Raw genomic sequence first — 15378 nt, 5'->3', positions numbered from 1 at the left:
TAAATGTTCTTTTAGTAATTGATAAAATAAAGAACATTTTCAACTTTTCATGTGTTTGTGGGTCCTGCTCCTGGAGTCCCAGAGAATATAACTCTTTGACGTTTACCAAGGTCAAAATGACTTTGCAAAACTTCAAAATATGGACTCTATTTCTGCACCTGGCACTTATTGCACATATGCATCATTAAAAAAAATAACCAAAGGAGCATTCCAAACATAAAGATAAAAATAGAAAAAAATCTCCCTGGTTCCCATAAGATTAAAGTCATACAGCCTTGCACATATTAAAAACATAAGATAAAGTCTTTAACCTTCCAGAATGTCCTTCCTCAAGATGATCTGTAACTTTCTATGAAAAGAACATATATAACCCTCCACTAAATGTTCCTTCCCGGGAGCACTCTCTTTTTTGTGAAGGTTGTATTTCCAGGCAACTGTTTTATTTTATTTTTTATTTTTTTTTCAGGCAACTGTTTTAACTTGGGCTTGAATAAAACTCTTTTCCTTTCTCTTTAAACATTTAAGAAAGTTTTGTTCAATTTGCCTGGAGCTGACTACATAGTTCTTCATTACTGCAGCTGGACCTGGATTTTAGATCCTTATCTAGACAAATCACATAGGTATGAAACAACGAAAATAGTGCAAACCTCTGCACCCAGCAAAATAGCTTTCAACTGGATTACGCAGGGTATTCTGAAAGGCTTTATCGAGGATTGGAACAGTCACGTGGATGAACGGTTTTACCGATAGACAGCCGGCCAACTGTGGCAGCTTCTCAAAGACGCACTGGGAGGGTGGAGAAAGGGCGGAGCCAGCGGACCAGGGACGTAACCAGGCGGGGCTCCAGAGGTGAGCCGAGTTGAACAGTTTTGTCCTTCTCTGCCCACCATATGAAAATCTAGACGCAGAAAGTCACGGAGATGGCGGCTGTTAGGGTAAGTTGAAACAAAACCCGGATAACCTGCCCTGGTTCCTCGGTGGAGAGAGCAAGAGGCGGGGTGGAAATGGGGTTGTGAAAGAATCGGCAAGGTCAGGGAATCAGAAACGGTTGAAGCCTCAAAACACTTACCTCTCCCCCTTGGATTTCCCTAGCCTGGGACAGTACTCCCTCCTCAGTCTTCTGCAGTTAACTGTTTATACAGCGGCACGGTGGTACTGGGAAAAGGCTGGGCAAAAAAGGCTGGCCTGGAGACAAGCAGCGGCAGACTTGTAGGTATTGAACTGAAACAAAGAGAAAAGAATCCCGGGCATTCGATTGGGCACACAGGGTGGAATCTCCTGGCCCTTGGAAAGTCTTCGTTCAAACATTTGGGGGTGAAATAGACTAGGATGGAGATGTCACAAAGTCTCTGCAGTGCGCGGTGTTTGTATTTATTGTTGTTCCTTTCCGGGCTTGAATAATAAACTTGAGTTCCTTTTGAGTTCTGTACTGGGAAAAAGTGCCTATACTTAGGAATCTTTGTACCGGAAGTGACTCAGCTGGCTGCTAGCTGCGGTTCCTTAAATAGGTTTCAGTAATAGTAGTTGACAAATATCTACAGGTGGATATTTGTAGCCGGTTTTACGTGTAAAATGTACTGCTTGTAGAAGATACAAATACGAATAATTCAGCCAAAGTTTAAGGTGACTCAGTGTCCATCTTGATTGACAATTCTCCATTTCAGCATTTCTGGTACTCATAATTTATCTGAATTATCACTACAGCCTTCTAACTGGACTCCCGTCTCTAGCCTAGCTCTCAAGGAATCCATTTTCCCTGAACTGCCAGAGTACTTATTCTACAATGCAAATCTAATTATACCCCTTTCCCACTTAAAAACCTTTATTGGCACTCCTTCATCTGTTCTCTGGAGTCAGGTCAGACTCCTATGTCTGGAACACCCATCCTTGCCTTGGCTTTTCAGCTTCATCTGTTGTCTCTCAGGAAATCTTTTAACATCTGCACTCCAAGCCTTTCCCCCGCTAGATCTCTGGACTTGATGGGAAACATCCTCATCTAGTTCCTACTTGTAGTCCATTCATTCATTTAACAGCTACTTGTTTACTGCCTCCTCATACACTAAGCACAAAATGCATTTTCCGAGGTAGTGTTCCCGACTTCCCCAGTTTAATTTAAATAACTCCTTTTCTTGTGCTTCCAGAGGACACTGGGCATACTTTTATTATCTTAGCACTTATCACACTTTATTTTTTTTAATTTTTTTAAGATTTTATTTATTTATTCATGATAGTCACAGAGAGAGAGAGAGAGAGAGAGAGAGAGGCAGAGACACAGGCAGAGGGAGCAGCAGGCTCCATGCAGGGAGTCCGACGTGGGATTCGATCCCGGGTCTCCAGGATCGCGCCCTGGGCCAAAGGCAGGCGCTAAACCGCTGCGCCACCCAGGGATCCCCCACTTATCACACTTTAAATAATAGACTATTTACTTACCAGTTCTACCTTCCTATAAGCTGCTTGAGGACAATAATTAAGACATTAATTTTTGTATCCCTAACACAGGTATGACTTACGTTAGGTACTCAATAAAAGCTATAGGAATAGGGATCCCTGGGTGGCGCAGCGGTTTGGCGCCTGCCTTTGGCCCAGGGCGCGATCCTGGAGACACGGGATCGAATCCCACATCGGGCTCCCGGTGCATGGAGCCTGCTTCTCCCTCTGACTGTGTCTCTGCCTCTCTCTCTCTCTGTAACTATCATAAATAAATAAAAATTTAAAAAAAAAGCTATAGGAATAAATGCCAGGCAATGGGATAGTGTGCTCTGATTCAGAAAAAAAAAAGTGCCTTGCCTCAAGAGAAGTACAAAGTGATCTAAGGGTTCAAAAGAGAGAACTCAAACCTGGTTAAGGAGAATAAAGACTTCGTGGAGGAGGTACAGAGACAGAAGGAGTAGTCATTGGTAAAAAGCAAACCAGAATAGTGTGTTGTCACTGAAGCCTAGAGGAAAGAGTTGAACAGTTTGGCCAATAATAAGTCACTGGAAACTACCATTTATTAATTGCTTCCTATGAGATCAGGCACCATGCTAAAATACTCTATCTACCTCTGTTATTTCACTTTAATCTCAAGATAGCTTTATTTTGTAGTTACTATGATCACTGTTTTACAAATGAAAAACTAAGGTTGAGAGAAGTAAATTGCCCCAAATCATAATCCTAATAAGAGCTGAAGTGAGATAAACTAGTATAAATAAAGTAGTAGAGGGAGAATCTAGATTGTAAGAGGTTAAGGAAAGGATAAGGGAAACTGGCCATAATTTAGCACTTACTTTGGCCAGCTGCTCTACATATATTATTTCATTTTAATCCTTTTGATGACCCTAAGAAATGGGGTATTATCCTCACTTTATATATGATAAAGCAGGCTTAGAAAAAAGTGCTTGCTCCAGGTCATAACTGCTAAAGGTTCAAATACAGGTGTATTTAGCTCCAAGGTCCATGATCCTTCCACCACTCCTTGCTTCTGAGAGGAAGGGTATATTACTCTTTGGAAAAGTGTTGTGGTGAAAGGAAGGAAATAAATCTTGGGATACAGGTAACAAATTCCAGAAAAGGTGTATTTTCATTTAAAAAGGTCAGGAGAGGGATCCCTGGGTGGCCCAGCAGTTTGGCGCCTGCCTTTGGCCCAGGGCGCGATGCTGGAGACCCGGGATCGAATCCCACGTCAGGCTCCCGGTGCATGGAGCCTGCTTCTCCCTCTGCCTGTGTCTCTGCCTCTCTCTCTCTCTCTTGCTGTGTGACTATCATAAATAAATAAAAAAAATTAAAAAAAAATAAAAAGGTCAGGAGAGGAATGACAGGTGGCTCGGTGCTTGAGCATCTGCCTTTGGCTCAGAGTGGGATCCCAGGGTCCTGGGATCAAGTCCCACATCAGGTTCCCTGCAGGAAGCCTGCTTCTCCCTCTGCCTATGTCTCTGCCTCTCTCTCTCTTTGTCTCTCATGAATAAATAAAATCTTTAAAAAATAAAAATAAAAAAGTCAGGAGACTGTCAATTATATCTTGATAAAACTGGAAACAGTCAGGAAGCCTGAGCTGGTTTGGTGACAAGGGGAAATGTGCCAAAAATTAATATAGAGGAAAGATAATAATAGTTATCACAGCTATTAAGTTACTAAGCATTTACTGGTTTGGGCATTTTGCTGATCATTTTACATGAATTTTCTAATGCTTCACAGTGGCCCTATGAATAGATACAGTTATCATCATTTTACAGGTAAGGAAACTGAAGCTTAGAAAGGTTTCATAACTTGCCCGCAGTCACACAGTAGTAAAGAGTAGAGTCAGATCTGAAATTATGTGATCTCAGTCCCGATTATGGGGCTTAACTTTGTGGAAGCATTTGTGAGGCCAAGGTCCCAAAAGGGTGATCAGTGTTAATTTTGAAGCCCTAGAGTTTAATAAAAAAAGGGTAAGATAGAGAGGAACCCTGAAAGTTGGCAGATAACTAACGAAGATTACATAAATCTTGAGATAGAACTTGTTGAGCAGATATGATAGTGAAAAACTGATGTGGAATTACTCTCAAGGAATAAGGACTATATTGATTTCTCCTCCTGACTTCTTGAATAAGAGAGAATGGCTTGAGGACTGGCCTTCATTTAAAAGGATTGGGAGAGGAACCTGGGTAGCATAGTCAGTTAAGCCTCTAACTCTTGGTTTCCATATAGATACTATCTCAGGTTTGTGGGACAGAGCCCTGTGTTGGGCTCTGTGCTGAGTGCAGAAGTCTGCTAAAGTTTCTCTCCTCTCTCTGCCCCTCTCAGGCCTCTCTCTCTCAAATAAACAAATCTTAAAAAAAAGGATTGGGAAGAATGTATTAGTGTCAGACAAAAGCCAAGTTTCTTTAACGCTAGAGGTTGAGTGAATTTGAGGAAAATGTGAGTCTTGAAATAAAAGTTGTTTTTAATAAAATACTTAATATCAAAATATGGGAGCACCTGGGTGACTCAGTCATTTAAGCATCTACCTTTGGCTCAGGTCATGATCTCAGGGTCCTGGATTGAGCCCTGCATTGGGCTCCCTGCTTAGTGGGGAGTTTGCTTCTCCCTCTCCCATTACCCCTCCTCCTCCTGGTCATTCTCCCTCTGTCTCAAATAAATAAATAAGATCTTTTAAAAAAAGAAAAACAACAAAATATGGCTACCATGTTTTGAGCACTTCCTGTGTGTCCAACACTGTATCAAGCTGTTGATGCATATCATTTTACTCTTACCCAAAATTTTCAAATGTAAGTAGTTTTACTAGCTCAAAGAACAGTAGTAGAGCAGAGAGGAAATCAAAGCTGCAATAGGAGGTTGTAGTCAAAGAAAAGCTTGATGAGTGTATGATTTTAGCTATTAGCAAGTTCTGGGTAATGGTAAATTCAGGGTATACTCATGGAGTGAGTAGCCACAGTGGAGTGAAATGGTCTACAGGGGTAAGGTCAAAGAGTGAGGGGAGGCTTTGGGATGGTTTGTCCACATCCACATTGAAGCCATTCTTAGTTAAAGAAGGATTTAGAGTAGAGAAGACTGCTAACCAGGATTCTAACTCTTTGATGTGATGTAGTGACAGGCAGGTAGATAATAGTGTTAAGAATGAATAGATGGATGGTATAAACTTCAAAGTAGCAGAGTTACTTTTATTTCTTTTATGTAAACTTTTTTTACTGAAATATATGTCCAGTGAAGTACACAAATCATAAGCAGCTTGCTAAATTCTAATAAAAATGATCGTGTTTATTCAATCAGAACCCAAATAAACAAGAAGCATTACCAACAGCTCAGAAGCCTTTCCTTCTGTTCAACTACATCATTATCCTCTACCATGGATTATTTTTGTCTATTTTTGAATTTTATATAAATGGAATGATGCAGTATTTGTCTGGTATCTTTCACTCAATATTATGTTTCTGAGATTCATCCATTATGAATATAACACTAATTCATTTTTATTACTATATGATATTTAAGAAGGTGAATGTATCATGATTTATCCATTATACTCTTTTTTTAAGATTTATTTATTTGAGAGAGAGAGAGGGAGAGAGAGAGAGAGAGCACAAGCAGGGAGGTGGAGGGGCAGAGGGAGAGGGAGAAGCAGACTCTCCACTGAGCAGGGAACCTGATGTGGAGCTCGATCCCAGGACCCTGAAATCATGACCTGAGGTGAAAGCAGATGCTTAACCAACTGAGGTACCCAGGCATCCCCATTATTCTACTCTTGGTGAACATTTTAATTATTTTCAGTTTTGAGCTATTATTACACAAATAATGATCTCATGAACATTTTTCTATATGTCTTTTTGGTGCATGTAAATGTACATTTCTATTGAGTATATACCTAGGAGTGAGATTGCTAGGTCATAGAGCATACAGCTTTGGTAGATAGTGTCAAGGAGTTTTTCAAAGTGGATATACTAATTTGCATTCCATTCATGAGAGTTCTAGTTGTTCTACTTCCTCACTAACAAGAACAGAGATTTTTACCTAAGGATGAAGAAGTAATGGCTTAATTAGAAGTAGCATTGGTTGTCAGGAAGAAGACAAACTACCTCCTTTTCCTGAGACACTTTGAATGGCTTCCTCTTGAGGATTATAAAGGAAGTAGAGACCTCAGGGGATAGTAATGTTTCATTTCAGGCAAGGAGAGGGGAGGCTAGACACAATGCAAGGGCTTTTGGAGTTTTGGGGAGTAGCAGGAAGTTTGGTCAGTAGAGAGAAAATACAGAGCACTGTAAGAAATTAGAATATAGGAAATAATACATGACTAGAATTATATTTTGGGGTTTAGGCTGGGGATGATGGATATGGGAAGGAACGTGGACATCATAGTACTTAAGTTTTCAAAATCCTTGATAATACAAGCTGTATATTCCTTTGTGTCAACTTTAGTCCTTGTCTCTTTCCTTTCCTTTTATCTCTTTCCTTTCCTTGCTTCATGTGAGTTATACCAGAAAATATTTGGAACCTAACAAAGTGAAATTTGTTAGATAGCAAAATCAGTGTTACTGTTTCCACTCAGCATTGTTGAACATCTTTATTTTTGGTGCAACTTTGAAAGTTGCGCTTTGAAACCCTTAGCCTGTTTAATCACGCTCCGCCTATGATTATAATTACAGGATATTGTTTTATGTCATAAAGTGAAAATGATGGGTGCATTGCTTCCTCCCATACCCATATGACTAACTATTCCCCTAACGCCATCCCCTCAGATGGCAGTAAGGTGTTTTGTGAACCTCATTGAATATGGAAACAAAATATTGCTTGTCATGTATCCTAAGGTTAAGGAAAACAGAGGCATGTTCAAATTATCTTAAGTAGTGTTTTAATGAAAGGATACATAGTTTTAGGAAGAAGGCCTTGGGAAAGTGTCTCACCGGCTCAGCAGACCTCAAGAAAGACCATTCAGAATATCATAGCAACTCTGGTAGTTACCTATCTCGTGACTGGACTATTGTGTTTCTTCTAACTCTACATGTTTTATATCCAGGCTTTCCTAGAGAAAGGATCTCATTAGGTTGGCTGGTCAATAACCACTACAAAGTACCCCTCTTGGGCAGAAATTGCACATAAGGCCTCCTTTTATAAGACAGCATCTAGTTGGCTGCCTTTGGCTCAACTGCCAATCCCTAGTCTAGTCAGTTTTGGCCAGGGCATTAGTCCTGTAGTTCAAAGCATAGCAGCCTATGTTAAGAATCATAGAAGGCAACACTATAATTGTCAGATGCTCTGAAGCTTTTTAGAAAGGCCAAGGCAATGGATGGATATCCTTTGGAGGTTCATAATCTGTCTGGTATAAATTTACTTTTGAATACTTTCCAGAAGTAAGTATGGTAGAATATGAAATATGGTAGAATATTTTTGGAATTGCTATTAAAAGCTAACTTATTAACATCTTGTAATTAAATTGGGAAATTGGTTTCATAAGAATAAAAACAGCAAGATGGTGGAGTGTTTGGATGCTAGGATGTGTTGGAATTTTATTTTGAAGGTTGCAGAGAACCACTGAAATAAATCCAAAATGATTTATGATTTTAAAAATTTTAAATAAATATTATGTTTATTTATTATGGATAAATAGATAAATATTATAGATATCAAAAAGGCATTAATGAACACTGTAAATGTAGGTGAAACTTCCTGTGTACCCCTCCAACTCTGGTTGCATTTCCCTTCGTAAACCCCCCATAGCCATTTTCCTGACTTGTATTAAATATTACTATGCATGTTTTTAGACTTTTACTGTATATGCATGTATTCCTAAACTTTATACACTGTTGTTTTGTTTGCTTTTAAGCTTTATGTAAATTTTATTTATGCGGCATCTATTCTGCAACCTATTTTTATCAGTTAGCATTTTTTGTTATGTATACATGTTCATATGTGTAGCTATAGTTCGTTTATTTTCACTGTGCATAGTACTCTGTTATATGAATATATTTTTTCATTCTTTTAATGGAATGTGGTTACTTTTTTCTACTACAAATAATGCTATTATGAACAATCATATGCAGATCTCCCCTGCTATACCATAAACTAGCTGTATGACTTTGGGCAAATCACTTAACCTGTGGAAACCTCAGTTTTCTTATCTTAATCCTTAGGATAAGAATAGTACTTATTCCCTAGGGTTTTATACTAGGAAATACTAAAAGTATGGTATATTATCTGCACAACACTGGGCATGGGTTATAGCAAATATCCACTAATTTCTAGCTCTTGTTATTCTCAGTGTTTAAAAGGATATAATCCCAGCACTTAGTGTAATGCCATTATTTGTTCTGACCTTTAGATCCCAATTTAAGTTGCACCTTGTTCAGGCCAGTGGACTGATAACCTGTTTCCTGTGAGTATCAGTAGCCTCAAGCAAGTAGAATAGAAAATTGTTGTTGCTAACATTATCAACTTTTTATTGAAATGCATATTTATATACAGCCTTCTTTCTTCTTAGACTTATTTTGATTCTTCCAGACCCTTGATGCTTATTCATGATACTTTCAATGATAAATAATCTTTAAAAAGTAAAAAAATGTAATGTGCTTTTTTGCTTACCATACCCTTTATATGTAAAATGTTCTTTTTTCATTGTTCAAACCCTAAGCCAATAAACTAGAAAATTTGAATGGAGAGATTATTGCAGAGATTGTTTAGTCAAAAATTGTCCTGTGAAACATAAAATAGTTTTTATGACTTATGAGAAGTTTCTTTAAGAAAAACCTTAGAGAAGGCACCTGGGTGGCTCTGTGGGTTAAGCATCTGACTCTTGATTTTGGCTCAGGTCATGATCCCAAGGTTGTGGTATTGAGCCCTGCATCAGGCTCTGTGCACAGTGGGGGAGTCTTCTGGAGATTCTCTTCTCCCCCTCCCTTTGCCCCTTCCCCCTGCATGCTCACACACTCTGTCTTTCAAATAATAAATCTTTAAAAAAAGAATAACCCTAGTTGAAGGAGGTAAACATCTAGTAGAGTAGGAATGAGAGTACCATTTTCATTGATCTTCTATGAATTAAGGCACAGTAGAGTATCAAACCTTCAAATATTGAGATGCTAAAGACTTTGTAGTTGGTTGGTGTTTTACACCTATAATTTTTCCACAAGTACTTTATTTTTTGTCTTTTCAAGTTTGTATTTAAATTACAGTTAGTTAACATACAGTATAATATTAGTTTCAGGTGTGCAAGAGTGATTCATTACTTCCAAACAAGACCCAGTGCTCATCAAAACAACTGCAATCCTTAATCATCATCTATTTAACCTATCCCCCTACCTACATCTCCTCTGATAACCATGAGTTCGTTCTCTATGGTTGAGTTTGTTTCTTGGTTTGCATTTCTCTTTTTTTCCTTATGCTCTTTGTTTTGTTTCTTAAAATCTACATATGAGTGAAATCATATGGTATTTGTCTTTCTCGGACTGCCTGCACCGAAGGCAGGTGCCAAACCGCTGAGCCACCCAGGGATCCCCTTGAGAGTTGAGTTTTATAAGTACGTTATGTATTTTGGGTGCTAACCCTTTATTATATATGTCATTTGCAAATATCTTCTCCCATTCCATAGGTGGCCTTTTAGTTTTGTTATTTCTTTACATGCAGAAGCTTTTGATCCTGATAAAGTCCCAATAGTGGTTTTTGCTTTTGTTTTCCCTTACCTTGGGAGATGATGTGTCTAGTAAGAAGTTGCTAAAATTGATGTCAAAGAGGTTACTATGGCTTATGTTCTCCCCTAGGATTTTGATGGTTTCCTGTTTCACATTTAGGCCTTTCATCCATTTTGAATTTATTGTTGTGTATGGTGTAAGAAAATGGTCCAGTTTCATTCTTTTGCATGTTGCTGTCCAGTTTTCCCAACACCATTTGTTGAAGAGACTATGTTTCTCCCATTGGATATTCTTTCTCGCTTTGTCAAAGATTAATTGACCATATAGTTGTGGGTTCCTTTCTCAGTTTTCTATTATGTTCCCTTGACCTATGTGTCTATTTTTATATCAGTAGCCAACTGTTTTGATCACTACAGCTTTGTAATGTAACATGAAGTCTGGAATTGTGATGTGTCCAGCTTTGCTTTCCCTTTTCAAGGTTTGCTTTGGCTATTTGGGGTCTTTTCTAGTCCATACAAACCTTAGGATAGTTTGTTCTAGCTCTATGAAAAATGCCAATGGTATTTTGATAAGGGATTTCATTAAATGTGTAGACTGCTTTGGGTAGTATAGACGTTTTAACAATATTTGTTCTTTCAGTCCATGAGCATGGAATGTCTTTCCATTACTTTGTTTTCTGTTGGATTTCTTTCATGCATGTTGTATAGTTTTCAGAGTACAGGTCTTTCACCTCTTTGGTTAAAGTTATTCCTACGTATTTTTTTAAAAAAAGATTTTATTTATTTATTCATGAGAGATACAGAAAGAGAGGCAGAGGCATAGGCAGAGGGAGAAGCAGGCTCCTCGAGGGGAGCCTGATGTGGGACTCGATCCCAGGACTCTGTGATGATGCCCTGAGCCGAAGGCAGATGCTCAGCCACTGAGCCAACCAGGCTTTTCTATTCCTAGGTATTTTATGGGTTTTGGTGAAATTGTAAATGGGATTGATTCCTTGATTTTTCTTTCTGCTGCTTCACTATTGTATAAAATGCAGTGGATTTCTTTACATTGATTTTGTATCCTATGACTTTACTGAATTCACGTATCAGTTCTAGTAGTTTTTTGGTTTTTAAGGTTTTCTGTATAGAGTATCACGTCATATGCAAATAGTGAAAATTTGACTTCTTTCTTGCTGATTTGGATGCTTTTATTTCTTTTCGTTGTCTGATTGCTGTGGCTGGTACCATATTAAAAAACAGTGATGAGAGGGAGGGGCAAGATGGCGGAAGAGTAGGGTCCCCAAGGCACCTCTCCCCACCAAATTACCTAGATAACTTTCAAATCACCCTGAAAATCTACGAATTCGGCCTGAGATTTAAAGAGAGAACAGCTGGAATGCTACAGTGAGAAGAGTTCACGCTTCTATCAAGGTAGGAAGACGGGGAAAAAGAAATAAACAAAAGGCATGAAAGGGGGAGGGGCCCCACGAGGAGCCAGGGTAAGGCCACAGCCAGTGCCCCCAGGACAGGAAAGCACCGTCCTAGAGAAGCAGGAACTTCACGAATCTTCCCGGGCGGAAAGGGGCTCCCAGGGAGTTAGAGCAAGACCCCAGGAGGGCGGGGATGCTCTCAGGCTCCCTGGGACACTAACAGACACCTGCGCCCCTGGGAGAGTGCCCCGAGCTCCCTAAAGGGCTGCAGCGCACTGCTTGACCCGGGAGCAGCTCGGAGGGGCTTGGATGGCGGCTCCGGGAGCAGCTCAGAGGGGCACCAGCTGTGGCTTTGCAGGAGAGGGGGCTGCCCAGCCGACAGCGCGAATCCAACAGCGCAGGCCCGGGAGCACAGGGCGCCGGGGACACAGCCAAGGATCCGGCCTCCACCTGGGACAGGCAGAGGCCAGGAGGGCCCAGAACAGCAAGGACGCTCCTGCCCCAAGCTGCGCAGATCAGCGGCCCCGTCCCCGGAGCATCCAGGTCCCTACAGGCTGAGAGCTCCGTAGTTACTGTGGGAGCTGACTCCAGGGCTCCAGAGCTGGCCACCGCCACTGGGGTTGTTCCTCCTGGGGCCTCACGGGGTAAACAACCCCCACTGATCCCTGCACCACCAGGCAGGGAGCAGAGCAGCTCCCCCAAGTGATAACACCTGAAAATCAGGACAACAGGCCCCTCCCCCAGAAGACCAGTTAGAGGGACAAGTTCAAGGGAAAGTCAAGGGACTTAAAGTATATAGAATCAGAAGATACAGTACAGCCCCCTTGTTTTTTTTTTCTTTTTGATTTCTGTTTGCTTCCCCCACCCTTTTTTCCTTTCTTTTTCTTTCTCTTTTTCTTCTCTTTTTTCCCTTCCTTTTTTCTTTTTTCTTTTCTCTTTTCTTTCCTTCTTTCTCTCCTCTCTTTTTCTCATTTTCCCAATATAACGTGTTTTTGGCCACTCTGCACTGAGCAAAATGACTAGAAGGAAAAACTCACCTCAAAAGAATGAATCAAAAACAGTCCTCTCTCCCACAGTTACAAAATTTGGATTATAATTCAATGTCAGAAAGCCAATTCAGAAGCACTATTATAAAGCTACTGGTGGCTCTCGAGAAAAGCATAAAGGACTCAAGAGACTTCATGACTGCAGAATTTAGATCTAGTCATGCAGAAATTAAAAATCAATTAAATGAGATACAATCCAAACTAGAGGTCCTAACAACGAGGTAGAAGAACAAGTGAGTGACACAGAAGACAAGTTGACGGCAAAGAGGGAAACTGAGGAAAAAAGAGACAAACAATTAAAAGATCATGAGGATAGATTAAGGGAAATAAATTACAGCCTGAGGAAGAAAAATCTACATTTAATTGGGGTTCCCGAAGGCGCTGAAAAGGACAGAGGTCCAGAATATGTATTTGAACAAATCCTAGCTGAAAACTTTCCTAATCTGGAAAGGGAAACAGGCATTCAGATCCAGGAAATAGACAGATCCCCCCTAAAATCAATAAAAACTGCTCAACACCTTGACATTTAATAGTGAAGCTTGCAAAATCCAAAGATAAAGAGAAGATCCTTAAAGCAGCAAGAGACAAGAAATCCCTGACTTTTATGGGGAGGAGTATTAGGGTAACAGCAGACCTCTCCACAGAGACCTGACAGGCCAGAAAGGGATGGCAGGATATAATCAGGGTCCTAAATGAGAAAAACATGCAGCCAAGAATACTTTATCCAGCAACACTCTCATTCGGAGTGGAAGGAGAGATAAAGAGCTTCCAAGATAGGGAGGAACTGAAAGAATATGTGACCTCCAAACCAACTCTGCAAGAAATTTTAAGGGAGACCCTTAAAGTTCCCCTTTAAGAAGAAGTCCAGTGGAAAAATCCACAAAAACAGGGACTAAATAGATATCATGATGACACTAAACTCATATCTTTCAATAGTAACTATGAACGTGAACGGGCTTCATGACCCCATCAAAAGGCACAGGGTTTCAGACTGGATAAAAAAGCAGGACTCATCTATTTGCTGTCTGCAAGAGACTCATTTTAGACAGAAAGACACCTACAGCCTGAAAATAAAAGGTTAGAGAACCATTTACCATTCAAATGTCCTCAAAAGAAAGCAGGGATAGCCATCCTTATATCAGATAAACTAAAATTTACCCCGAAGACTGTAGTGAGAATGAAGAGGGACACTATATCATCCTTAAAGGATCTATCCAACAAGAGGACCGAAAAATCAACAATATTTATGCCCCGAATGTGGGAGCTGCCAAGTATATCAATCAATTAATAAACAAACTTAAGACATACTTAGATAATAATACACTTATACTTGCTGACTTCAATCTAGCTCTTTCTACCCTCAGTAGGTCTTCTAAGCACAATATCACCAAAGAAATGAGAGCCTTAAATGATACACTGGACCAGATGGATTTCACAGATATCTACAGAACTTTACATCCAAACTCAACCGAATACACATTCTTCTCAAGTGCACATGGAGCTTTCTCCAGAATAAACCACATACTGGGTCACAAATCAAGTCTGAACAGATACCAAAATATTGGGATTGTCCCCTGCATATTCTCAGACCATGATGCCTTGAAATTAGAACTAAATCACAACAAGAAGTTTGGAAGGCCCTCAAACACGTGGAGGTTAAGGACCATCCTGCTAAAAGATGAAAGGGTCAACCAGGAAATTAAGGAAGAATTAAAGATTCATGGAAACTAATGAGAATGAAGATACAACCGTTGAAAATCTTTGGGATGCAGCAAAAGCAGTCCTGAGGGGGAAATACATCACAATACAAGTATCCATTCAAAAACTGGAAAGAACTCAAATACAAAAGCTAACCTAACACCTAAAAGAGCTAGAGAAAAAACAGCAAATAGATCCTACACCCAGCAGAAGAAGAGATTTAATAGAAATTTGAGCAGAACTCAATGAAATCGAGACCAGAAGAACTGTGGAACAGATCAACAAAACTAGGAGTTGGTTCTTTGAAAGAATTAAGATAGATCAAACATTAGCCAGCCTTATTAAAAAGAAGAGAGAGAAGACTCAACTTAATAAAATCATGAATGAGAAAGGAGAGATCACTACCAACACCAAGGAAATACAAACGATTTTAAAAACATATTATGAGCAGCTATACGCCAATAAATTACGCAATCTGGATTAAATGGATGTATTTCTGGAAAGTCACAAACTACCAAAACTGGAACAGGAAGAAACAGAAAACCTGAACAGGCCAATAACCAGGGAGGAAATTGAAGCAGTCATCAGAAACCTCCCAAGACACAAAAGTCCAGGGCCAGATGGCTTCCTAGGGGAATTCTATCAAACGTTTAAAGAAGAAACCATACCTATTGTACTAAAGCTGTTTGGAAAGATAGAAAGAGATGGAGTACTTCCAAATTAATTCTATGTGGCCAGCATCACCTTAATTCCAAAATCAGACAAAGACCACCAAAAAGGAGAATTATAGACCAATATCCCTGATGAACATGGATGCAAAAATTCTCAACAAGATACTAGCGAATAGGATCCAACAGTACATTGAGAAAATTATTCACCCTGACCAATTAGGATTTTTTCCTGGGACACAAGGCTGGTTCAACACTCATAAAACAATCAATGTGATTCATCATATCAGCAAGAGAAAAACCAAGAACCATATGATCCTCTCATTAGATGCAGAGAAAGCATTTGACAAAATACAGCATCCATTCCTGATCAAAACTCTTCAGAGTGTTGGGATAGAGGGAACATTCCTCGACATCTTAAAAGCCATCTACGAAAAGCCCACAGCAAATATCATTCTCAATGGGGAAGCCCTAGGAGCCTTTCC

General features: G+C 39.8%; 1 protein-coding gene across 14 annotated transcripts in view; it reads left to right on the top strand.

Moving 5' to 3' along the window:
* Positions 1 to 771: 771 nt before the first annotated feature.
* APOOL (apolipoprotein O like) overlaps positions 772 to 15378 on the top strand; it is a 245795-nt gene continuing 231188 nt past the window's right edge. For 2 of the 14 annotated variants that reach the window (XM_072817929.1, XM_072817930.1), the window contains exons 1-2: positions 841 to 935; positions 1093 to 1209. In XM_072817929.1, coding sequence (XP_072674030.1) covers positions 921 to 935; positions 1093 to 1209 — 132 coding nt within the window. In that variant the 5' untranslated portion in view covers positions 841 to 920. Of the gene's footprint in view, positions 936 to 1092; positions 1210 to 8770; positions 8825 to 15378 lie in introns of those variants that run through there. The other 12 variants (XM_072817926.1, XM_072817936.1, XM_072817923.1 and 9 more) reach the window with 11 other exon arrangements.

Source organism: Canis lupus, chromosome X (assembly GCF_048164855.1).
Source record: "Canis lupus baileyi chromosome X, mCanLup2.hap1, whole genome shotgun sequence".
NCBI classification, from domain to species: domain Eukaryota; kingdom Metazoa; phylum Chordata; class Mammalia; order Carnivora; family Canidae; genus Canis; species Canis lupus.
The sequence above is the reverse complement of the archived record's forward strand: the minus strand, read 5'-3'. Positions and strand labels throughout refer to the sequence as shown.